The following is a 26,952-nucleotide window of genomic DNA, read 5'->3' as shown; positions in this document are numbered from 1 at the left end:
GCAGCCCTCTCATTTAAGTGAATTGATTTATAAATTATATAATGCATTGTTATACTAATGTAGCATGTATATTATAAGACATCTACAAATTGATGTTTTCTGAAGAGTACGATTAAGTACAAATTTTAAATATTTAAAATTGTGTTTATTAATATAGAAAAGCCTTTTGATATTACAGAAATTATTATTAATAATCATCTCAATGAGTATTTAAAAGTCTCGCTAATCGTGATGCTTTCATAGTGTCATCATTTAATATTGCAAAGAATGGTAGCTATTTATAGCCATGTTCACTGTTAATAGTGGTGAATATAACAGTACTTCAGAGTGTTTTTTCTTCAGAGATCTGATGAGTATTGTCTTTGTTTTTATTTTACAAAATGCCTTTCAAAGGGCCCACACAGGTAGTGGAAGAGTTGACTCTGCTGTCTTTTGTGTTGTTTGCTTATAACTTGAATGTTTACTACATATTCTTTCTATCTGATTTTTTTGCCAGAAGGTTAAAAACAGTTTCATGGCTCCATTATTTTTAAAATAGTTGTTTATGAGAGTCATTTTAGTTAAGCCTAGATAATTAAGCCTACTAACCCACGGAATGTGTTTTTATGCCGCAAGAGAAGGAAGGAGTGAGTTGCCTGTGTCACCCCTGTTGCAAGCCGGACCCCCATTTCTGTTCACAGTTCCTGGGTTACTGGTATGATAGACACATGACTTCCTGACAGATGGATTGAGTGTGGGTACCAGTGCCAGTCTGGATAATGCGTGCTGCTAAAGTTTAGTGTCTTCATATTTCTTAAATGAAACACAAGGTTCTGTTTTTTTTTTTCCCCTCACTCACTCTACAGACGGCTAGTGTCAGTGTGTGTATTAACTGCATGTTGAATTACATTGAATGCCTTGGGGATGTTTTTTCAATTTCATGAGTACTTTCAGACCATTTGATTTCCAGCGTTCGCTCTTGGTTGCATATACCAGATTTAGTACCTGTAACTTTCATTTTGCCAATCACTTATATCTTCGGAACCTTTTGGATTCATGCTTTTGGAATCCTCTTTTTCAAATATTTATGGATGGATGTCCTCTCATTTTAAAGATTCTAGTTTCCCAGTGCCTCCCAAGTTCCCATCCTACTCTTTGATGGTAGATGTCTTTAAGGCATTTAAAAATTCATTTTCTTTACATCAAAAACCAGGGATGTACTGTATGGTGACTAACATAATATAATAAAAAATAATATTATAAAAAATAATAAAAAAATAAAAGTTCAACCAAAAAAATTCATTTTAAAATTGAAATGATCCAGAGTTTTGAAAAGAAACTCTTTCCATCTTTCCTTGAATGTCATTTTCAAGCAGGAAGTAGTAGTTACAGATTTTTGGTTTATAATTCCCAGAAAAGTAACATCTGGAGACCTACATGGAAAAAATGGCGGCTCCTGAAGGTAGGAATAAATCTGTACTGTAGACTATAAATCTGTACTGCATCCTACATCTGCAGTCATTTGATTTATATTTACTCCTTCACCAGTGGAAGTCGAATGCTAACATAGGTAGTCCCTCTAAGATTTTACTGGGTAGAAACTTATTTGTAGATTCCAAATTGATTCTCTTTGATTACTGATACCGTTTAAGTTTATTCTCTGTGTTTTTGAGTATTAATCCTAGTGTTAATCTAGGTAGCTTCTGACAACATCTTATACATGACTCACACTTCAATCTTGATTTTTATTTGGAGAAGATAAAGAATGTCATATGATTATTTTTACATAAAAAGTAAATTCAGTCTGCAAAAGTGAAAAATTAAAAATTACTCAATTTTTTTAATTTAATATAAAAAAATCTGTGCCAGGTTCTGGGGCTACAAATGAATTGAACCACAGTGAATAATGGAAGCCACTCATCTCAGGGAACCCACAGTCTAGCAACAAAAACAATCAAGCCAGGAATATGCAATAACATGGCCATGTGCAAGAGACCAAAGAGATTTATAGTAACAATGAAAATTCTAGACATAATAAGGCCCTGTGATTTTCACAGGGGTGACCTATTAATGGTTGGATTGCCTCAGCTGAAGAAGGAGTGAATGGGTGTGTTTGGTTAAAGCTTATTGAAAGGTACTTCTATTTCTCTTCTATCATTAACACAAACCTACATTTTACGTTTGTTGGAAATGCCTCATCACCAGCATATGGAAAGGTGTCCAGGGTGTTGAGGATACAGACGAAGTATCATGGGCAGATGTTGTGGGGACAGGGCATTTTTGGTTTGAAGACGGGGAGACTCCTGTGGAAGTGTACCTGCCAAATGCTTAGAGATGTGATGTGTATTTCCCCAACTTCAACCAGATCCATACAACCACTATGATTTTGTGTTATGTGAGTATAGCTTGAATTTTCATTTACTTATTTCACTTTAAAATTATTCATTTTTTCAAAATCTTAAGCATATTTTTATTCTATCCTTATACCAAATGGTAAAGTCTTTGAAAATTGAGATTGATGTGCTAATTATTTATATTTCTAATACACGTAGCTATTGAAGATTTCTTTTTAAATGACAGACTTAACCATCCCCCTGGTCATTAGTGCATTGTTTTGGGAAACACTGCTTTCAGGTTGAACACTGGAACCAGTTGAATGAAGTTACTGGGAACTAAATAGGGGCCTGTTCTGGAAGGAAGGGCTCTTGGTCCTCCGAGCTCACAGGGCCCGTTTCTCGTTTCATGGATCACAGTTAATTTGCCTAATGTCTTGCATGAGATAGGATTTATCTCTGAGGGCACTAGATTTCATTTTGTTTTTCTTTATGCTTTACACTTTATTGTCTGATGCATCTTAGGATCTCATAAATGTGTATTTTAGAGATGTGTGATTGTGGAGTTTCACTGAGACAGATGAATTCTATTACCGTTCATTGTCTTTTCCTTTTCAAAAATAGGTATCATCTTCATAAATACTGAATTATTTCAGTGGACTTTTTTTTCAGTTTTTCTTTAACAGTTCTGTTTCCTTAAAGGAATAAAACTTTAAAGATTCTATTTATTTATTTGAGAGAGAGAGAGTGGGGGGAGAGGGAGAGAGAATCTCAAGCAGACTCCATGCTGAGCGCATAGCTGGGATACTGGGTTCCATCTCATGATCCTGAGATCATGATATGAGCCAAAATCAAGAGTCAGATGCTCAACCCACTGAGCCACCCAGGCGCCCTGATCTGTATGTTCTGACGCTTGTCACGTGCACTGCTTAGGTTGTCCTTTATAAAAGAGTCCCACCACTAGTGTCTAAATGCCGTAGTACCCTCATCAGCATTAAAGTACTATAGTTTAAAATATAGGATTAAAACCGATTTTGACAGTATTTAGAACTTTAAAAATAGCAAGCTTTTCCTTTAAATAGCAAATATAAAATCTGTATTTGTACACTTTTAAAAGTATCAAATATAAAAATCTGTGTTATTTATATGCTTTTAAAATATCCTTTGGTAAGTAACTGAAGTAAGAAAGCGAAACCAAGTAAGTGACATAAGTAAAGGAACAAAAGAAGTGAGAGCCCTGCGAGGAATATAAAACAAGAAAAAGATGTAGCTCTTTTCCATCAAGGAGTCCACAGGAGGTCTTGGGCGTACTAACAGTTCACAAGTGTAATGGACGTCAGTAGGTGCAGCCAGTGATGGAGAAAGATGTAACCAAAGTGCTGGGAGAGCAGAGAGGAGAGAAGTTACTTTTTGCTTTATGTATTAGAGCAGACAGATGTGTTTTGGACCTTGAAGGATTTTCCAAGCTAGAAAAGGAAGTAGAGGAAGAAATGGAAGAAAATTAAAAAATGGGAGGAAGTAGAATAACATCTTTGGTTGAGTAGTAAACTCATAAGAAGTCTACAAATCTATTTATTGATGGATTTCTGGACTTTATTTTTTTTCTTCAAGAATCATCCTGACATTTACGTAACATTGTTTTTGTTCCACAAAGGCAGTGCAGTTTATTTGCTTGTCTGTTTCATGTTCATTTCTCTCTTGGACTGGGAGCTCCATGCTCCATGCGTAGGGCATCAGTGTCATTGGGTTCATCAATGTCCAGTCCAGTTTTTGCACTTTACCCAATCTGTAGCTGGCCCTTACCAAATAGTGAATTGAATGCCTATAAGTGCATGGACAGTCAGGACAGAGTTGGGGACAGCGAGTTTCCTGGGTGGTTGGTATATGACCCTTAAATCAACTGCAGAGAAGTTTAGTGATCATCAGACAAGTATTTTTTTTTTCTGTGCAAATGTTCCTAACTGGACTGTATCAGTGTCCATATCCTGGTTGTGATACTGTACTATCGTTTCATAAGATGTTACTGTTAGAGAACAATGGATGGTGGCTACACAGGAGCCCTTGCTTTGTTTTTTTACAAGAGCATGTGAATCTACACTTACCTGGAAAAGTTTTTAAAAATTATGTGCAAAGGATTTTTTAAAAAATGATTGTTTGTTAAAAACAAAAATGTCTCTAACCAAGCAATAATATCCTGGAATGTTTTAACACATTATTATGTTAGGATATTGGTTTGGCTTTTCATAGAGGTCAGATACCAGTGGCTTGAACAAGATAGGAAGTTTACATTTCTGTCACATAAAAATCTACGCTGGTCCAGGGGTGGAGGCAGGTTTGCTTCCTGAGGTCATCTAGGGACCAGAGTTCCTTCTGTCTTGTTTTGCATCCCCTTGGATGGTGTCCTCATGGACAAAGTTGAATTTGTCTGCCTCGCATGAGCCTTGGTTCCAGCCCAGGGAAGGATGAGGATGTGAAGAGAAAATAATTTCTTTTTGAGGATATGACCTAAAAACTGCGTATGCTACTCCCAGTTGTATTCCATTGGCTAAAATTTAGTCAAATGACCATAAGGTGCTGCAAGAAATACCAGGAAGTATAGTCCTGCCCAGCTCAATCCCAGGGCATTTTATTAATAAGAGGAAAAAAGGGAGCATGGTATTAGGATCAAGTAGCTAGTTTTGCCCCAGTGTTTGCCCTGAAATGTATGTTCAGTTTCTTTATGGGTATTTTCCTAGTATTTTACTACACATAACATAGGTAAAGCACAGGTCTTTGAAGAGTTAGATATATTTGTGAGACCATTATGGGTTTTTTAAAAAGATTTTATTTATTTAAGAGAGGGGGAGAGCAAGCACAAGGAGGGGGGGAGAGGCAGAGGGAGAAGTAGACTCCCCGCTGAGCAGGGAGCCCAATGCGGGGCTCGATCCCAGGACCCTGAGATCATGACCTAAGCCGAAGGCAGGCGCTTAACTGACTGAGCCACCCAGGTGCCCCAGTTAGACCATTATGGAAATTAAAAATTAAAATTGGATTGTGGTTGTTCACTTTTCTCCCCTTTTTGCTGTTAACTTCCTCAGAGACCAAGTGTGATTTTCTTTATTCTTTGTACTTTTGGTAACTGGCATAGAGCCTCACCCTAATAGGTACTTACTGTGTACTTATTGACTGATCATAGTCTTTTACCTGTGTTGATTGAAATGTCCCTAGCAGAACTTTCATACATATTTCTAACAACTGACCTGCTTTCTCCTTAATTCTTTCCTGATATCTGGTTTGTTGTAATATTACAGACCCAAACGTGTGAATATGACTCTCTTAGCATGTTTTTATAACCACAGATGGTATAGTATCACTATTTTTTGTATAGTTTCAATTGAATAATTAATGTCATGTATTTGTTGCTTATAAGAAATCAATTTTAGTTTGGCAAGTAGCATGTTTAGTAGCATAAAAAACCAGGAATTTACCTTAATTTCATTGTCTTAATAAAATAATGTTTAATCTTGAGTTCAACACTTTTTCAATTGAGAGGTTTTTTCCTTGATTATTTTATTGATGTTTCAGTTTGTTATACTTTGTATTTTCCTCACATTTTTATTAAGGTTAAATAATTTTGAGTCAGTGCTTTTAAAAAATTGAATCAGCAACACGAGATTTGTTCTTTTAGTTAATTTCAGTATTTTTTAGTTTTAGTTAGATAAATTTTATTTTAAGAGTTTATTTGGAAGACCCGAGGGCTACAATTAAAAAACTTGGGAGACCATCCTTAATTTGCTTTTTTAGAACAGAAGGAAATATACTGTAACTTTCCCTTATTTTTCTGGTGGAGAGAAATTTTGTTTGCCAACAGGAAAATGCAATTCCACTAAGATTCTTGGGTCATAGATCAGAGGCTTGGATCAGCAAAAAGAAACGAACTTTTGGAAGAATTCTGGTCCAACATTATGGGCCAGTTTAAACTACAATGTAGGCAATGGCAGGCTGCCTCCTTTCTCCCTATAAGGAAAGGCAGCATCGCAGTAATATTTACCAGGGAAAGGGAGGAGGCTGTGTGTGGTGGGGGCCGGCCAGGCCACACTAGCTTCTCAAAGAATTAGTTTGACATTATATGCAGCTTCTCAGCCAGCTTGGGGAAACCTGAAGCAGAGGAAAAAGGAGAGTGGAGTTGTGTCCTCAGAATTTTGTGCAGTTTGTCTGGTGGCATTCAGCTCTTCTTTCTCCTGGTTATGAAGATGCACAGCTCTGAAGAGAATCCAAAAAACAAACAAGCAAAAAACCCACTTATCTTTTACCTTTGGAGAGCACCTTGTGATTATTTTTCTTGCAGATTGAACTTCCTAATTGTGTTTTTCTTTGCTTGTGATCCTGGAACACACAGGTGGTGAATGTAGGGGTACACAGTCACGGAGCATACTCTGAGTGGAAGGAAGTGACTGGAAAGTTTTTATAATGTTAAGATAAACAACAAAGCAGGCCCAAAGCAAATAATACTTGGCAGCTGGTTGTACTTTCTTAAGTGACTTTGAGTTTCTTATGAAATGTTTCAAGTTTTTCAACTGTATCATGAACGTTGTTTTGAATAAATTTAAATTTGTGATGTGTAACGATCAATTATTAGTTGATAATTTTTATTCGAATATCCATATTTTCCTAATGAAAAGCAGGGAGCGCAGAACTTAACAAATTTTTCTTCTGTCTTCCTTAATCATCTTAAAATCTTTCCTACGTTAAAAAAAAGAAATCCTTCGGCTAACTTCTCTTGCTGGGCCTCAGATCTGCTTGTGCCTGCACTGGAGGTTTATATCAAATATGCTGTGCCCTTTGAGCTTCCCTGTGTACACCTTTAGGGACCTCCAAAACTTGGACAGGAAGGCTATTTACTCTCCCTCCCCACCCCTCCAATAACAGCTTCTTCGGAATTAATAGTAAAGTCATTCCAGTGAGTCACAGAAAAAGCTTGGGATTTGCAGGACCACAATCATGTAAGAAATGATATATTGTTAGGTATCCATGCCGTAGTTTTGTATGGTGTGTTCAATAGAAAATGTAAACTATTAGAAATGAACAAATGTTCACTCTGAACTGTTGACAGTTTAAAGAAATTAAAAGTATCTGATTATGTTACTAGAAGAAAAATAGTATTTCTCAGTTTTGCTTATTTTGCCATCCATTCAAAATTTCTTTACAAAAGCATTTAATGTCCTGAACAGAGGTGTTCTTTACAATGCCATCTGCCCATTGTAGTAAGTAAGTAAAAAAAAAAAACAAACCAGACAAGTACAAAGACTAAACCATCACGCCCGTTGCCACCACCCTGGGTGTACGTGTTCACGTGTTGGTGTTTTTCCCTCCAAAATTGTCAGAAGGTCCTTTTTAAAAATAACAGTCCTGTCCCAAGCGTCACATTTCCTGGGGTTGGTGACCAGGAATTTTCTTCCTTCCGTCACTTCTTTTGTTACTGTTTCTAAGTGAAAGTCGTGCTTCAATACGTCCATGTTGTAGAAGAGTCAGCCGAATAAACACGGGATGAAGTAAGAGACTCCTCTGGTCCTCTTCACTCTTGCCCGTGATCAGAGCTGACTGCAGTCAGCAGTGCACGCGGCCAGGCCCCTGTAGCTGCCTCTACATGCAGAGGGATGTGTCTTTACAGTTTTTAAAAAACAAGCGGGATGTGTTATTTGTGTGCACCTGTACTGTTCTGTGATTTGCATTTTCGCTTAATGATACATCGATGAAAATTTTCCATGTTCTGCATAATCATATACCCGGGGGTCTGTATTGTTCTGTTTAATTTTATTGTTTCACATTTATTTTTAAAGAACTAAATGGTTCTATTCTTCTTACAAAAAACATATACAAATAAAGCAGAAGTCTTTCTTGAATTCCATGCCAGAGGTAATTTCTGTTACCAATATGGTGTACACTTCGTCCTTCCTGGTTTTTTTTAAGTTTTTAATTCCAGTAAGGTCAACAGACAGTGGCATATTAGTTTTCAGTGTGCCGCAGTATAGTGATTCAGCAGTTCTGTATGTGGCTCGGTGCTCATCACAAGTGCACTCCTGAGTCCCCTTCAACTGTGGCACCCATCCCCTACCTGTCTCCTCTCTGGCGACTGCCGGTTCTCTGTAGTTAAGAGTCTGTTTTTTGGAGTCCTTCCTGTTTTTTGTTTCTGTTTTTAATATTTGCACACAAACACTTGGTTTTGGTGCGTAATTTTTAAATTACCTCAGTTTTCCTGCAGCTTGCCTTTTTTTTTTTTTTTTTAACTTAGCAGTTTATCTTAGACATCTTTCCCTGTTAATACCTGGGTATCTTAACTCTACTGTATTCCACAGTATATATAGATAATCCATAGTTTATTGTAACCATTTACTGTCAGGTGACATCTCCATTGTTTCTGTTATCTGACATTTATAATCAATATTAAATACTCCCGTACACACTTCTTTGTGTGCCCGTTCAAGTGTTCTCTAGTATACGAAAAAAAAAATTGCTGGGTTGATGGGGGTGTGCATTTTTAATTTCAACAAGAACTGCCAAATATCCTTCAAAAATCTGGTACCACTTTGATTTCTCACTGTTGGTGATTTTCTATATACCATCATGAATCTATGTGTTATAAATCTTTAAAAATTTTTTGTTTTCTATAATTAACTTCTCTTCATTGCTTTGAATTTTTAGTTTCCATGTTTATTTTGGATTGTTGGCTTTCTTTACTGATTTACAGGAGGTCTCTAAAAATAAATATCTTTTTCTGTTTTGTATGTTGCAGATACTTTCTTCTTCTCTCTTACTTGTTTAGGATATATTTAATCACATCTAAGTATTTAATATTTTAAGTAGTCAAATTACTGTTCTTTTTATCTTCTTGAATTTTGTTTCTTACATAAGAAAAAGGTTTCTCAACTCAAGGTTTATACACATACTTTTATAATTAAATACTGGGGAAATGACTAAATTCTGTTGTCCCAGAGACATTTCTAGAATTTTGTTTTTTTTCTCACTGATTTGGAATACTACCTGTATCATAAGGTTAATTCTCAAAGATATGTGGTTCTGTTTCTGAACTTGAACTCATTTCTGGTCCATCAAACTAATTTGTCTACTGCCAGTGTCGTACTTTTAAATGACTTTAGCTTTATAAAAGCGTTGCTGTTTAACCAGGAACATTCCTCCCGAGGTTAGTCCTTCTTAAAAACTGTTTCTTACATATTTTTAGATCCAGCAATATTTTATTTGTTGTTCTTTGCAAAATACTACATAAATTCCTCTTGGCATTTTGATAGTGATTGTACTGAATTTTAGATCAACTTAGGGGCAGTTTTGCAGTATTGCCTTTTTTTTTTTTTGAAGATTTATTTATTTTATTTTAGAGAGAGACAGAGCATGAGCAGGGGGGGCGGGGAGAGGGAGAGAGAATCTCAAGTAGACTACACGCTGAGTGTGGAGCCCAGCACGGGACTCAGTCTCGTGACCCCGAGATCATGATCTGAGCTGAAACCAAGAGTCAGTTGCTCAGCCGACTGCACCACCCAGGCCCCCTTGCAGTAATGCCTGTTTGTCTAGAAATATTTTGTACCTATAATTCAGATTTTACATGACCTTCAATCTCAAGGTCTGTGGTTATCTGCCTGAAGGTCTTACACATTTCTTTTGTGTTGATTCTTGAAGATTTTATTGGATTTGTTGCTATAGTGATTGGACTTTGTAGTTATTTATTGCTCGTGTGTAGGCAGATTTTTTATTTTTTTATATGTTGATTTTTTTTTTAGTTGTAGAACTGTACCAAAATCTGTTAGTTCTAATAGTGTGTCAGTTGATTCTCTTGATGTCCTAGGGAAGCTCTGTCTGATAGAAATGGGAGCCTAGAGGCAAACCACTTACTTTAAATAAGTAATTTAAAATTTTCTAGTAGTCATATTAAAAAAGTAAAAAGAAACAGTTGAAGTTAATTTTAACAATGATCTTTAATATAATATGTCCAAAATATTGTAATACCAACATGTAATCAATATTAAAAAATTAGTGCGAAATTTTTACTTCTGTATTAAATCTTCAGAATTCAGTATCTTCTACTTACAACACAATGCGTATGGGACTAACCACATTTCAGGTGCCCAGTTCCCACAGTGGCTAATGGCTACTCTGTTGGACAGTGCACAGTCAGGCTGCTTGCAAATAATGAAATATTTTTGCTTTTTGCGGGGTGCAGGGAGGTCTGTTTTTTCCCCTTGCTTTGACACTTTTGCTTGGAGCACCAGTAGTACGGTGGTGATGTTGGTGATATTCACGGGAGTTCTTCCAGTGTGTGACCACGGTGGATTCCTGATGAGGTAGACTTTAGAATCGGAAGAGTTTACTTTTCTAGCCTGTAAGAATTCTTAATAGGCTGTAAGTTTAATTTTAAAAGTTGGCCTCATTTTACTGTGCTTTGCTTGACTGTGCTTTGCAGGTACTTTTTTTTTTTTTTTTTTTAAGGTTTGTGACAACCCTCCATCGAGCAAGCCTGCCCCATTTTTCTAACCACATTTGTTCACTTTGTACCTCTATGTCACATTTTGGTAGTTCTCACAAGATTTCAAATTTTTTCATTAATGTCACATCTGTCATGGTGATCTGTGATCAGTTGTTACAACTATCGGAAAGCTCAGATGATGGTTAGTTAGCATTTTTAACAATGAAGTATTTTTAAATTAAGGTATACACATTGGTTTTTTAGACATGCTATTTTGCACACTTGATACACTATAGTATGGTGTAAACATAACTCTTATATGCAGTGGGAAACCAAAAAAATTTATTTGATTTACTTTATCACAATGCTATTCACTTTATTGCAGTGGTCTGGAACCAAACCGGCAGTATCTCTGAGGTCCGTCTGTAAATTGATATATTTCTAAAATGATGAACAATTTTTGCATTTCAGAGATAGAACTTCCGTGATCATGATGCATTTGTTCATTTAACAAATGTTTCTGTAAGATTGCATCTGCTTTTGTTTGAGTCTATCTAAAAATCTCTTTGCATTTCTCTCGTTTTAAATGCAGTCGTTATTTAGTTTCTGTATCAGGGAGACTTTTCAGGCTTTGTCAGATGAGTTGCGTAAATATGCCTCTTGTGTACTTTGGAGCTATTCCTATGGTACGGGAATTGTCTCTACTGGGAGGGCTTGGTAGACTTACTTGTAAAACATCTGGACTTGATTTGGTTTTTAGGGCTAGCTCTTTGACTCCATCTCCCACTCTTTTAAGGTTATTTGTCCATTCAGATTTTTGTCTTTGGCCAATTTTGGTATTTTATATCTTCCTAGATATTTTAGTATTTTGCTTATGTTTTCAAGTATATTGGTATAAAATTGTACATCAAATTTTATTTTAATTATGTAGATGTTTTGATATATTAAGAAAATGTAGGAAAAATATAGGAAACTTACTAGTGGTTATCTGTGGGAAGTGGAATTATGGGAGTAGGGAGTGGTAGTCTTAAAAAATTTTTATATCCTTTGGCAATATGAGAATTTTCAAGTGATGAACTTATTTTACTTTAATAATTTTAAAGAGTGTTGTTTCAAACTTTTAAATATTAAAAAGATTATCGTACGGAAATATATATATCCATCTTACTAATCTCAGCACATCTTAACTCTGTGTTTTCTTCTCAAGCTGGCCTTTGGACTGTCTTCACACTGGGTGGCGTGGGCAGCAAAGCAGCTGCCTCTCCAGAACTTTCTTCCCCTCTGGCCAACCAGAGTCTCCTGCTTCTTCTGGTGCTGGCCAACCTGACTGATGCTGCAGATGCCCCAAACCCCTACAGACAAGCCATCATGTCCTTTAAGAATACACAAGGTTTGTGGTACTTTGTTCCCTCCCTCCCTCTCTCCTCCACGCTCACCGTGGAGCCCAACACGGGGCTTGAACTCAACCTTGAGATCAAGACCTGAGCTGAAATCAAGAGTCAGATGCTCAACCAACTGAGCCACCCAGGCACCCCTGAATATTCTTTCTAATAAGGAAAGAGGTTATTGCTTACTGGTATTGCTTGTTTTATAGTTGTGGAGATGATTCTCAATTTGTATATTTTCATATTGGTTAAAGATGAGAAAAACTTAGGCTCCTGTATCTGTAGTCACAGGAAGGTCAAATCTTAGATGAGAGCTGTGGTTCTTTATATCCATTTAAATTTACATTTTTATCTAGAGATAACCAAGCCAGTATTTGCTTAATTTAGATCTGCCTGTCCTACCTATTACGGGTAGGAATTAACCAGAAAACACCAAATGATGGGTTGTTTGAAGTTTTTCATTTAAGGTCTATATTCCAATTAGAGTTTAATAGAACTAAAAATTAGAACTCAGCAAACTTTTTCTGCAAAGAAGCAGATGGCTTTGTGGGGTCATGTGTTGTCTGTCACCACCTCTTAACTCTGCTGTCGTAGCACAAAAGCAGGCATAGATAATAAGGACGTGAGCATCGCTGGTTTTCATTAAAACTTATTTCCAGAACAGGTGATGGGTTTGCCTGTGGGCTAACTTCCCCTGAAGTAGAGCTTGAGTAGTTAGTTCCACGTTGAAGGAATAATCTCTTATCAAAAGATTACACTCCAGGGGCGCCTGGGTGGCACAGCGGTTAAGCATCTGCCTTCGGCTCAGGGCGTGATCCCGGCATTACGGGATCGAGCCCCACATCAGGCTCCTCCACTATGAGCCTGCTTCTTCCTCTCCCACTCCCCTGCTTGTGTTCCCTCTCTTGCTGGCTGTCTCTATCTCTGTCGAATAAATAAATAAAATCTTTAAAAAAAAAAAAGATTACTCTCCATTAAAAAGGGGGGGATTATACTCCATAGGCCACATTAATACGGTAGCTGGATTTTCAAGATGTATCGATATATGTATACTTTCAAGAAGTATAATTAAGATGGGTAAGAAGTGAAGTTTTTGGATAGGAACGTTCTTAAGGCTTCTGATACATGTTGCCATGTTCCTTTCCAGAGTTCTAATACATGTGTCTTAATAGACAGTGCGTGAGTGCGTCAGTTGTGGGTACCTTTGCCAACTCTGGTATTATTTGTAGGGGAAAACAATAATAGAGAGTGTCTAGCAATTTGATAGATAAAAAACGAAAACTCATGCATCTGAGAGTACTTCCCTATTCCCATTACTATTCCTTTGTGGCTTACTGGTTAAGAAAGCAAGTTTTGGAGTCAAACAGACCTAAGTTTACACCACACTCCTTTTTCTTTTCTTTTTTTCTTTTTTTTTTTTTAAAGATTTTATTTATTTATTCGACAGAGATAGAGACAGCCAGCGAGAGAGGGAACACAAGCTGGGGAGTGGGAGAGGAAGAAGCAGGCTCATAGCGGAAGAGCCTGATGTGGGGCTCGATCCCATAACGCCGGGATCACGCCCTGAGCCGAAGGCAGACGCTTAACCACTGTGCCACCCAGGCGCCCCACACCACACTTCTGGCACTTCAGAGCTGCGAGGCTTCCAGCTTGTTTAACATCAGGCCTCACTGGCTTTGTCTGTAAAATGGGGATAACATCACCTAATAGGATTTGTATAAGTACCACACAAGGTGAGGTTTTAAAATTATTAGCTCACATTTTACAACCTAGCCGGATGTTCCATATGTGGTATTTATTGTTACTTTTGATGCTCAGGACAGATGTTCCTATTTAGGGTTGAACTTTTTGGGGATAGCCATCTTTTTATTATTTATTTATTTATTTTTAAGATTTTTATTTATTTATTTGACAGAGAGCGAGAGACAGCCAGCGAGAGAGGGAACACAAGCAGGGGGAGTGGGAGAGGAACAAGCAGGCTCCCATCAGAGGAGCCTGATGTGGGGCTCGATCCCAGAACGCTGGGATCACGCCCTGAGCCGAAGGCAGACGCTTAATGACTGAGCCACCCAGGTGCCCCGGGATAGCCATCTTTTTAGTGGATCATTGGGTGCAGTGATTCTGAACATTGACTTTAGGCTTAGACTGCCTTTGGTTCGTATCCCAGTTTTTATTCTTTAAAGACCAGTGTCTTTATCTGTAAAGCAGGGGTTATAATCTCTACCTCACAGGGTTCTTATAAAAATTAAATGAGTTTTTATCCTAGCACAGAGTCACTGTATTTTTGCTATAATTTTAAGAAGCAGTATAATGTAGCGATGACAACAGAGGCTGATCTGTGTTTTACTTGGGGCTGATCTTGGAAAAGTTAATCTCTCCAAGTCTTTATTTCATCCTTTGTGAAATTGGTCAGAATTATGACGTGATCAACATGCATTACATAAGGGATAATACACGTAAAGCTGTCAGTATAATAACTAGTTCATAGCACCTACTAGCTAGTAATATTTAAATGTTATGGATACACACAGCACACATACTCCTTTTGCAGCCAGGCCTAATACGGCTTGGCGAACACGTTACTTTGCTTCCATTGTAAAGAGGCGCAGTGTGTCCAGAATCTTCCTCCACCCGAGTGTTCTGTGGATGCTGTAGTCATTTGCATACTCACAGATTATATGCAATGCTTCCTTTCACCACCCTTTGCAAAAATAAGTCACATAAAGCAACTATCAAAAATACAGCGTTAGGATTGAAAAACTAACTTATATTTTATTTTATTTTATTTTATTTTATTTTTTTTTAAGATTTTATTTATTTATTCGACAGAGATAGAGACAGCCAGCGAGAGAGGGAACAAGCAGGGGAGTGGGAGAGGAAGAAGCAGGCTCATAGCGTAGGAGCCTGATGTGGGGCTCGATCCCACAACGCCGGGATCACGCCCTGAGCCGAAGGCAGACGCTTAACCGCTGTGCCACCCAGGCGCCCCTAACTTATATTTTAAATGTGGAAGGAAAAGTGAGGGCACTTTGTGCTGAAAGTGAAGACATTTTTTAGATAATTCTCACAAACGTACAGTTTAGAAGAATCTGAGAGGTACGGGACTGTGCTGTCAGAGATTGTGTGAGCACATGTTTCTTTTCCGTAAGAGTAAAGCTTTTGGAGATGCTAAAGCAGTGCTTTTAAACGTTTATTTATTTTTTGCTAGTGGTTCTGTCTCTTTTTTAAAAAATCTTGGTTCTTCTTAAGATATGAAAGATATTAAAATATCAACTTGTGTTATCATGTTCCGGTGTTTTATCTGTTAAGACTATACTTTTCTCCAAGTCCATTGACCTGTCTTTCCCTCGTTTTTGGCCTGCTAACTTTGCTGGCTTCAGTGTCTAAGCAAGTCCAGTTAATTGGTAGGAAAGGGGCACTGTCAGTTTGCAATAACAGGAGTTTTCCCACATGGGCTGTGATCTATGGTTTCCATCATGCTGGTGACTCTCTTTTATAGAAAAAGGTTTCCCGAAAAATTACATACATTTTCCGGTAGTGGTTTGCGATTCGGCGTATTCTGCTGTAGAAGCTGATGCTGAACGTATTGATGCTGATAATACTTGAAAACTCGCTAGGGGCGCCTGGCCGGCTTAGTCAGCGGAGCGGGCAACTCTTCATCTCAGGGTTGTGAGTTCGAGCCCCACATTGAGGGTAGAGTTTACTAAGTAACTAAATAAATGATAAAAATAAGAATTAAAAAAATAAAACTAGCTAAATGATAGGATGTTATCCTAGCTATTTTCTTCATAAGTGGATTAGTGACATTGGTGAATAACTGAGCCATAGTTACTCATTTGAAAAAAATTAACTCAGCTTGAAGTCCTTTTCTTTTTAGCCCTTACAAGAGGATTTTCTGTTTTGTGTAGAAACTTGTATTCTTTGGCTCAATATTTTTTATTTAGGACTGGTGGTCATTTAGTTTTGGTAATAGAATATGTAAGATGTCATGTTTAAATTGTTATCCATTAGAGCACCTTTAGCCTGGGCCTCTAGCTCTGTTTATTTATTTATTTTTTTTTTTTAAAGATTTTTTTAAATTTCTTTATTGGACAGAGATAGAGACAGCCAGCGAGAGAGGGAACACAAGCAGGGGGAGTGGGAGAGGAAGAAGCAGGCTCATAGAGGAAGAGCCTGATGTGGGGGCTCGATCCCATAACGCCGGGATCATGCCCTGAGCCGAAGGCAGACGCTTAACCGCTGTGCCACCCAGGCGCCCCATCTAGCTCTGTTTATTTAAGCTCCTGTGTTCTTATAGCCAGTTTAATTCAGCTATATTAATGCAAAAATCTTAATAAAGTATGTGACTTAGTTTAGTTGTTTTTTTTTTAATATTTGGCTTTTTAAAGATAAAAAGTCACTCTCTTAAGTGGTATTTGCACATGCAATCGTTGGAAAACCTTGGTTGAGGTAGTACAGAGAAATAAACTGTTCCAGGTTTTTTTGTTTTTTGTTTTTTTTTACTTTGGCGAGAACGTTTCAGTGCTATTCTCTCAGCAAATTCAGTTATACAGTAGTGTTATCAACTCTAGTCACCATGCTTTACATTAGTTTAGTTCTTTAAGTAAAATTTAAAATACAAAGTAAAATTTTGAACCTGAAATGTAGTGACATACAAAGTTAATGGGAATTGAATGGTACACCTTAACAGCGCTTTTATTATTTACATGAGTCACGGTCCAGAAAATACATAATATTTTAAAAATTTTATGGTTTCTGTGTTCCAGATAGCAGTCCTTTTCCCTCATCAATTCCACACGCTTTCCAGATTAACTTCAACAGTTTGTACACAGCTCTGTGTGAGCAGCAGACATCTGACCAAGCAACTCTGCTCTTGTACACGTTGCTCCATCAGAATAGTAATGTTAGAACATACATGTTGGCTCGCACAGATATGGAAAATCTTGTAAGTATCATACTACACATTTCACACTTTTTATTGTTTAATCTTTTGAAGAGCAGTTTCTTTTCCCAGGAGGGTAAGTATGTTTGCCTGGTTGCAAAGGTGATGGTTGAAAGATTGACAGGGAGCTGCCAGCAGGCACAGACAGGGGTGTGAGGTTCACAGTGTAGGAGACAGTGCACATGACGACGTTGTCACAGAGCGGGAGAGCACAGCAGCCCCACCAGCTTCCCTGTCCTTCAGGCCTTAACCTGCCCGGGATCCAGCCTGGTCAAGTCCTTCAAGAAACGCTGCCTGCCGTTCTCAAGATACTTATACCCTCGTGGTTCTTTCCAGATGCTAAGTGTCCACCCACAAGTTCCTGTGGCTAGTCCCAGTTGCAGCAAGTTCCTGATGAACATGGCTAAGCTCAGTTTCCCACGTGTCCCATCTCTTCGGCAGGCTTAGACTTGAGGTCTGCCTGAACTCCATTCTGAGAGTGTTAGTTATTTTAGGGTACCTGTGCCAGACAGCAACTTACATGCACACTATCCTTTATTATGTGAGTGAAAGACTGTCCGGATTTCCATTTGTAACTAATGTGTAAACAAAAATGTTTCTGTGAGTGGAAAAGGAACCTTACCTCACCAAGGTGTTAATATTAGAATTGAAATACCTACTATAAAGATAGCTGTGGGCTATTTATACATTAGTAGAATTGTGATCATCCCTGAAATAGCCAGTAGCTTGCTGGTGGCAATAGGAAGGTTCCTTCTGTACCAGTTTTTACAGGTTGACAGCAGGATTCACCAGGGATTTGGTGGCCATTTTTTCAGTGTTAAAGATAAAATATTTAGTTAACATGGAATATTAGAATTCATTTGAAGTGTATGTTCTATGGCAAAGTGACACTAAGGACAAAAAACATGATGAATGGACCTGTCTGCACACCAGCTATATGTGGAAAACATTGGTTTCTTTAAAATAGTAAAATTGGATGTAACAGCATACTGCTCGTGTGAGTAAAAACTTGGAGATGGCTTGCTTACTGATGGGTGAGTGAGAATAAGCAGAGACAATTCTGAGCATGATGTATCCCAAGGGAAATGATGGCAGTAAGCAGAAAGCCCATGACACCACCTGTTCTAGAAAGTTCCATGGTAAGGATGTTGGTACGTAAGAATACGCGGGGAACAGTCATCTGTATGTGATGACATACACCAGTAAAAACTTAAAAGGTTTTGTTTTGGGGTTTTTTTTGGAGTGGGGGTGGAGGGTTGTTTTTAATTTCTTATTTAGATTATTTCGATGATGTCTCAACTGATGTCCTTATCTGTCTTTTTGCCTTTATTCTATAATATTGAGACTATGATTAGAAAATGTGTTATTGGTAGGAAATTTACTGTGCTGATCTAATTTTAATAATTTTATTCTACAATCTTTCCTATTAATGTGATGTTTGATACAGTAGTAGTGTTTGTAAGAATACCTCATTGTGTATAAGCTCCTGCTAGGCCAGAGGCAAACCTGCTTCTACTCAGTGTCACATGTTGGCCTAAGTGGTCTCTGCAGACCCACTCTTTACGTGGTGGCAGACTGTCATACAGGGTGGTTGTTTTCTCTACTGGTATCTGAGCTGTACATGGAGAAAATACTTTCAGGCATAAGCTGGTTTGTGTGGTTTTCTTTTCCCTTTAAAGAAGTCTACAACTGTGAAATTAAAACAGAGTGCATAATAAAAGCATGAAGGGTGAAAACATTGGTCTTATAATAAAGTAATTAAAATAGTAAATTAAAATTTCTATTTGATAGGTTTTACCAATTCTTGAGATTCTGTATCATGTCGAAGAAAGAAATTCACACCACGTGTATATGGCCCTTATAATATTATTGATCCTTACAGAAGACGATGGCTTTAATAGATCCATTCACGAAGTGGTAAGTTACCATTACTTTGCTTAGAGTTTCAGAGTTACAGAATAGGCAGGTCCCTCCGCAGGATATACTCCTACAGCCTTAGCATTTCCTCCTCCTTTTCCTTCTTGTAGATGTTGCCACAAGAACCTGACTTAGAAAAGGTGTGTCTGTCTGCAGATTTATGAAGTGCTTTTTTTCTGAATGACTATTAGCCATTGTTAAAAACTCCGTCAAAATGGTTTCTTCAGTAATTGAGTTTTGCTGCCACTGAGTTCATTTTTCCTCTCTGTTTCGTTTCCCTTTTTTAGTTGTGGCAGAAATTGTCAAACAGGTTTGCCTCTTGTATACAGAGTAAGTGAAAGAATAGGGAGTAAAGAGAAAAAACGTGAGAAATTGTTTTGTTTTTGAAAACATAATTTAACTCTTTCAATTTTAGTCTTATGGGTGAGTTCCAGCTCCAACCTGATTTTTATCTTCCTCTTTGGATTTTCTTTGTGTCAGAGTAACACATGTGTATAGGTTTGTTTTTGGTGTGTTTTTTTTTTTTAAGGATTTTATTTTTAAGTAATCTCTATACCCAGTGTGGGGCTTGAACTCACAATCCTGACATCAAGAGTCACATGCTCCGCTGACTGAGCCAGCCAGGCGCCCCAACACATGTACGTAGTTTTAAAACGTATGTAGAAGTACTAGATTTTAATGCAACACAATACGTCCTATGTCTCCCCTGCACCTGATTCCTGCTCCCCAAAGACCAATGCTTTTAACTCTGTCCATGTTTCTAAATAACATGCTTATCTTGTTATTTCTTGATTTTCTAGATTTAGATAATAATTGTTCTCCTCCTAAAATGGAAAATAAGTCATAATTAGCTCTCCTTTCTGCGCATCATGTCTGTTCCCTGTGAGTTCCCTGGCTTTCCGCACATAGACTTTTTCCCCTCCTTCCATTTTATTATCATTTTCAGCTTGGGAACACTGCTTTCTCGCGATTATGATTAACTAGTATTCTTAGCTCAGCTATGTAATGTATGATGGTTGCATTTTCTTTCTGGTTCATGTTTTAGTTTTTCTGTAGCACACGATTGCCCAGTTTTTATTCATGTACCAATCACTAATTCAGCTCCCATCCTTCAACAGAACTGAGAATTCCCTCTAAATACATTTAAATACATCGCACATCTTCTTAGTTTCATTTTCTTCTTTGGCTTTTGTCTTCGGCCATGTTGGAGGCGTAACTCAAATGTTTGGTGATCAATGTTTGTTTATATTTAGAAGTAAGGCACTAAAATTTGATTGTAAGTTCTGTGTGTGGGCAGGACTTACTTGATTTAACCTGCTCTACGTGGTCTGTTTCTCTGGGCACGCTGCGCTCTGTAGGCCTTTTCTTTTGGGCTTATCAGAAAATTCATAAGATTGACAAACCCCCAGACAGATCAGTTTCCAGAGGGGGCTCTTCCAGTCTTCATGCTGTGGGGGTCTAGCAGAAGAAGGGGCTAGGGTTTTCACTCTTTAAAAGGATACAAACACTTTTTTCCCTCTTGTCTTCAGTATGGTTTTTGTGACATGTTTACTCTTCTCTGATGATATGCCGGTAAAACTTTTTTTGTCTCTTATATGGTGTGACCATGATTTCAACTAAGATTTAAGGAATCTTGACACTGGAGAAAGAGGATAAAACATACAAATTTCTTGCTTCTTGTGTTTAGTAAAGTAACAGAGAAAATATTTGTACTGATTTTCTCATTTTTTATAGCATTTATCTTTAATAAGAAACAAAAACCAATATAATTTTTAAAAATATTTAAATTGAAGTATAAAATGTGCACAACTTCTGAAGGTACAACTTAGGAGTTCTTATCTATGTGTATACCTGTGTTGTTACCACCCAGATCAAGTTACTGAACACTTCTAACATAACAGAAATGCCTTTCCCTGTCCAGTGCCCCACAACCAATCAGTGAACCACTATTCTGACTTTCACTCTTTAGAGTGTTGCTGAATTTGCCGGTGTTATTGCATCATTGGTTGGTTCTTTTGTATTGCTAGGTGCTGTTCCATTGTATGAATATGCCACAGTATATTTATCCATTCTCTTGGTGGTAGATACTTGCTTTTCTCCCCCACAGTTTGGGACTATTTTTGATAAGGCTGCTGTGCCCAGTTTTGCGTCTGTACGTCGGTGGACGTCTGCACTCATTCTCTTGAGTGTATGCCTAGGGTGGGATTGCTGGGTCAAGGGCAGGTGTGTGTTTAGCTTGAAGAGACAGTAATAAAACTGAAGTTGTGTCTAACTCCAAGTTCGCAGTTCCACTCCAAGGTTGTATATGCACTTTTACATAGAGAGTACATGTTTATTGGTGGTCATCTAACAGCACTGTTGATAATATTGAAAATATTTAGAGCATGCAGAGTCAAACAGAGTGCTGGCTACATCTGGAGAATAGGAAGGGAGAATGAAAATGGGGAAGGGTGCACAGCGGGGCTTCCCCTATGTCTGTAGATGCTGTATTTGCTTCAACAGCATGGAAAACAAAATAAAACAAGAAGTCACCAAAAAGAACTTTGAAGCAAATATGACGAAATATGTTAAGATTTGACAAAAATCAAGGATGGATACACTTTTTATTATATTGTTTTCTATACTTTTTTTGTATCCTTATTATACTTGGTAATTAAAGTCAGCATAGGAGTTTGCATTAAAATTAAACTTTACTGACTGCCAAGATAAGGTTGGTAAGATAGGGAAGGCATTAGGTTCGTTCATATTCAGACTCAGTTCCATAAAGATTTCAGGATATTCCAGATGACATTTCAAATTCAGGTATTTCAACATTTTATTTTTCCCCTGTAGAATTTGACTTTCTTGTTGACCTTTGTTTATTTTTATTCTTTTCCTTTCCATATGTAGTAGTAAAAATGAGTAAGTAAATGTTTCTACCAAAATTTTCTACATGGAATCATTAGCTTTGATTCTAATTATACATGAAATAGATTCTGGTATCTCATTTTGACTTGAAGTTGCATTTCCTCGTACCCAATGATGATGAGCATTTTATCACGTACTTTTCATGTGCTTATATATCCTTTTTTGTGAAGTATCTTTCCAAATTTTCCCCATTTAAAAAAATTATACTTTAAAAAATTAATTGTAGTTTTTTTTTTTTTTAAGATTTTATTTATTTGAGAGAAAGTGCACTCAAGTGGTGTGGATAGGGACAAAGGGAGAAGCAGACTCCCTGCTGATCAGGGAGCCCAATGCAGGACTCCATCCCAGGAGCCTGGGATCATGACCTGAACCAAAGGCAGACGATTAACCAACTGAACCACCCAGGCGCCCCAAGTTAATTGTAGTTTTAAGAAAAACAGAATTCATGTACCCTTTACCTAGTTTCCCTTAGTGACAACATAATTGCAGAACAGTAATACAATATCACAATCAAGACATTGGCTTTGACATAGTCACGATACAAGACATTTCCATCACCACAGGGATGTCCCTGTGTTGACTTTGTATAGCCATACTTCCTTTTTTAAAAATTGTGTTTTTGTTTTATTACTGAGTTGTAAAGCTTCTTTATATATTCTGAATCAGATGGATTTTTCCCCAGTCTGTTACTGTAGTGCTTTATACTGATTAGGTTTGAATATTGAATATACCTTACATTCGTGGGATACACTGCACTTGGCCATGATATATTCTTTTTATGTATATTTGGTTAAGTTTTGAGCTTTGATAGTTTGTGTCTTTCAAGGAATTGGTACATTTCTTCTGAGGCATTGAATTTATTCCTGTAAAGTTGTCCATAATTTTTTTTATTAATTTTTTTCTTATTACTGTTTTTTCCCCCTTACCTTTTTATATCTGCACTAGCTATAGAGATGTTATTGCTCTTATTTCTTAATGTTGGAATATGTATCATTTCTGTCTTATTCTACCTCTGTCTGGCTAGAGGTCTGTCCTCCCTCCCTCCCTTCCTCTTTTGAAAGGACCAACTTTTTTTTTTTTTTTAAGATTTATTTTAGAGAGAGAGTGAACACACATATGGGAGGAGAGGCAGAGAGAGAGAGAAGGAGACAAACAGACTCCCTGCTGAGCGCGGAGCCTGAGGCAGGGCTTGATCTCAGGACCCTGAGATCATGCATGACCTGAGCCAAAACCAAGAGTCAGACGCTTAACCAACTGAGCCACCCAGGCACTCTTCAAAGGACCAATTCTGGATTCCATTGACTTTTTTCTGTCTTCTTGTATTTCGTTAATTTCTACTTTTTATTTCCTTTCTTCTGCTTACTTGAAGTTTTAACTTGCTCTTTTTTTTTTTTGAGATTTGTTTTTTAGGTAGAAACTTAGATTTTAAATCTTTCTACTGTTTTACTATAACCAAAATATATGAAAATTCATAAGATTGACAAACCCCCAGAAAGATGATCAAGAAGAGAAAGAGTTACAAATGTCTATTACTGAGAATGTATAGGAGATCAGGACAGATGCTACAGATATTAAAAAATGTTCAGAGGATACTATGAGTAATTTTATGCTATAAAATTTAACTGCTGAGTGAAATGGACAAATTTCCTTTACTCCCAGAAGAATACTTAACCAAAGCTCGCAAAAGAAAAAAAAAATCAAAATAATCCTGTTTCTGTTAAAGGAACTGACTTTGTAATGTAAAATCATCGTAAATGGAAAATTGTTGGCTAGCTGATTTTTACCTATGAATTCTTCTGAAAACTGAAGGAAGAAATAACGCCAGTTGTATACAATCTCATCTGGAGAGTAGAAAAAAGGAAACTCTTTCCAACTCATTTTATAAGGCCAGCATAATCTTGATGCCAAATTTACCAAAATTTGATAAAAGAAAATTACAGGTGGATCTTGAGTGGAGAGACAAAAATTTAGTAAGTGGCACAAATGTAATTATAAGGCTTATAAATCTAATATTGTAAAATGGAATAAAGCAAGGTAGCAAAAAGAATATATCTATGTCAATAACAATATTCCAGGAATGCAAAGATAGTTTAATATTAGAAAATCTCTTAATGTAACTTATTAATTTAAGAGAGAAAACAATCATCTCAGCAGATACATAAAAAGGATTTGATAAAATTCGACACCAGTTCATGATAAACAAAACAAAATTCTCAACAAAATAAGGGTAGAAAAGAAATTCCTTGTCTTAACAGAGTGTATCTACAAAAACCTACCATTAAAAGCATTATACTCTATTGGAGAATTTTAGAAATATTTTCTTGAAAGTCAGAACAAAAGGGATGCTGTGTATTACCACTCCTCTATAGCATTGTATCAGAACTCTAAGCAGGTCAATTAAACTTGAACAGAGAGGAAATCTAAATGTCTGTATTTACAGATGTTGTGAGTGACTACATAGGAAATTCAATGTACTCTAATATTAGAAATGTTAGGAGAGTTGAGCGAATCTTCTGAATCCAAGATCCATATACAAAACAAATACAATTTCTACACACCAGTAACAGAGCACTTTAAAAAAGTGATCTAGAGAGGCACCTGGGTGGTTCAGTCAGTTAAGTGTTCAACTCTTGATTTCAGCTCAGGTTGTGATCTCAGGGTCATGAGATTGAGTCCTGCGTCTGCTCCATACTCAGCAGGGTGTCTGCTTGAGATTCTCTCCCTCTCTGCCCCCCCTTCTCAAAAAATAAATAAATCTTCAAAAATGTGATATAGAGATACATTTATGATGGCAATAAAACTGCAGTGAACTTGGGAATCAATGTAATGGAGAAAGTGCAGCATCTAAATAAAAGATATTAAATATGACTTAATAAATGGAGAGAGATACCATGTTCATGGATAGGAAGACTCAGTGATAGAGTTGTTAATTTGCTTTCATTAATCATTATGTTGAATGCAATTCTGATCGAAATCTCAAGATATTTGTGAGACTTGATCAACTGCAATTGACCTTTGAGCAACATAGGTTTGAACTGTGTGGGTGTACTGATAACATGGATGTTTTCAATAAATACAGTACTATAAATGTATCTTCTCTTCCCTAGTAGGCTTATCACTAAGTACATTTTCAGGAGTCAAAAGTTTGACTTTTGGATGGATTTTTGACTGTGCAAGGGGCTGGACACCCCTAACTTCTGCATTCCTCAAGTGTCAACTTCAATCCCTGAAATCATATAGAAGAACATTTTACCTAGAAAGTTTTTGAAGGAAAACAGCGTGGAGTTATCCTACCAGATAAGACTAGTTACAAAACATTACTAATTAAATTTGGAGAGTCCAGAAATTACACACTCACGTATGACAGCACAACTGTATGACAGAAGTAATCGGTAAATTGTGCTGAGATTGAGAGCTTGACTTATCTAATAGGAAAAGTAAAATTAGATTATTTTGCCTCACATACAAAGACAAATTCCACTTGTGTTAATAAGGCCTAGATGTGAAAAGCTGAACTTTCAAATCTCTAAGGAGAAATTAAATGATAATATTTTTATGAACTCAGGATAGTGATTTCTTAAGCATAACTTAAAATGTATCAACCATGAGTAAAAACATTAATAAATTTGCATTAAAATGAAAAACTTTCATGGTTTATAAAGGTGAAAACAAGCCATAGACAGGAAGATGGATTAGCATAACTAGTTAGAAAAACCAAAGTATTCAATAGAAAAATGGGCAAAGTAATAGAAAAAACAGAATGTGAAACCTGAATGACCAGCAAACATTTTTAAACGATGTTCACCCTGATGATTTGTCAGGATCATGCTAATTAAAATAACTGAAATATTTTGTACTTATCAGTTTGGCAGAAATGACAAGCTCCGTTAAGAATTGGTAAGGATCTTGGGGCGCCTGGGTGGCACAGCAGTTAAGCGTCTGCCTTCGGCTCAGGGCGTGATCCTGGCGTTATGGGATCGACCCACATCAGGCTCCTCTGCTATGAGCCTGCTTCTTCCTCTCCCACTCCCCCTGCCTTGTGTTCCCTCTCTCTCTGGCTGTCTCTATCTCTGTCAAATAAATAAATAAAATCTTAAAAAAAAAAAAAAGAATTGGTAAGGATCTAGAGAAAGAGAACTCTCATATAGTATATAAATGAGCAGAACCGCTTTTGAAAGGAATGTGGCGTTTTACATTCCTCAAATAACCTGCACAAGTAAATACTCTGCCTCCCAGCAATTCCATTTCCTGGTTATGTCCTAAGAAAACCTTTTCCAGAGATTCATTAAGAGCTCATTTGATTATCATTGTAGCATTGTTTGTAGTGTTCAGAAATTGCAAACAGCTGATAACATAAATGAAATACTGTACAGCAGCTAGAATGAATGAAATAGAGCTGCGTGTATTGATAATAATAAATCTCAAAAATCTGCATGGTAATGAAGTATCGAATTCAGGCTGCCAGAGGTTAGAGAATAGGATCAGCGAGGAGTGGCTAGGGGGCTTCAGGACATCAGAAGCAAAATAGTAACATTTGAAAAAACAGTGATGGATACAGTGGTGTTCTTTATGCCAGGCTATTTAACTTCTCTGAAATGTCTGTGATGACAGAAACCTCTGACTGTGCTCTCCCTGAGGTGGTAGCACTTGTAAAGTGGCTGGTGTGACTGAGGAATGGAATTTTTAATTTTGTTAAAATTTAATTTTAAGTTAAATACCTGCTTATGACTCATGCTACTGTGGTGAACACTGCTCCTCTATGCTTTTTAGTTAATAGTGACCCACTACATTTATTAAAAAAAAAAAACTAATCAGATCATCAGGGTGAACATCGTTTAAAAATGTTTGCTGGTCAGTTTTGCTTCTTTGCAAAACTCTTGGAGGTTCACTTATAAAGTCATTAAGTACTGAAAACTGGGTAGCTTAAAATCTGTTTTACAGATTATTTTTCTTTTTAAAATTTATATGATTCCTGACTGACTTTAGTAATTAATGTTCAGAGTATGAAAATATGGAGAGTAAGGAGTCCATGGT

At 37.0% G+C, this 26,952-nt stretch overlaps 1 protein-coding gene across 5 annotated transcripts in view; it reads left to right on the top strand.

The window, feature by feature from the left end:
• The window catches only part of DYM (dymeclin), a 334,558-nt gene that overhangs the window by 117,705 nt on the left and 189,901 nt on the right, over nucleotides 1–26,952 (top strand). For all 5 annotated transcript variants that reach the window (XM_034642813.1, XM_034642810.1, XM_034642809.1 and 2 more), the window contains 3 exons: nucleotides 11,975–12,157; nucleotides 16,919–17,097; nucleotides 18,886–19,011. In XM_034642813.1, the coding sequence (XP_034498704.1) occupies nucleotides 11,975–12,157; nucleotides 16,919–17,097; nucleotides 18,886–19,011 (488 nt within the window). The remainder of the gene's footprint in view (nucleotides 1–11,974; nucleotides 12,158–16,918; nucleotides 17,098–18,885; nucleotides 19,012–26,952) is intronic.

Source organism: Ailuropoda melanoleuca, chromosome 14, assembly GCF_002007445.2.
Source record: "Ailuropoda melanoleuca isolate Jingjing chromosome 14, ASM200744v2, whole genome shotgun sequence".
In the NCBI taxonomy this organism is placed as follows: Eukaryota; Metazoa; Chordata; class Mammalia; order Carnivora; family Ursidae; genus Ailuropoda; species Ailuropoda melanoleuca.
The sequence above is the reverse complement of the archived record's forward strand: the minus strand, read 5'-3'. Positions and strand labels throughout refer to the sequence as shown.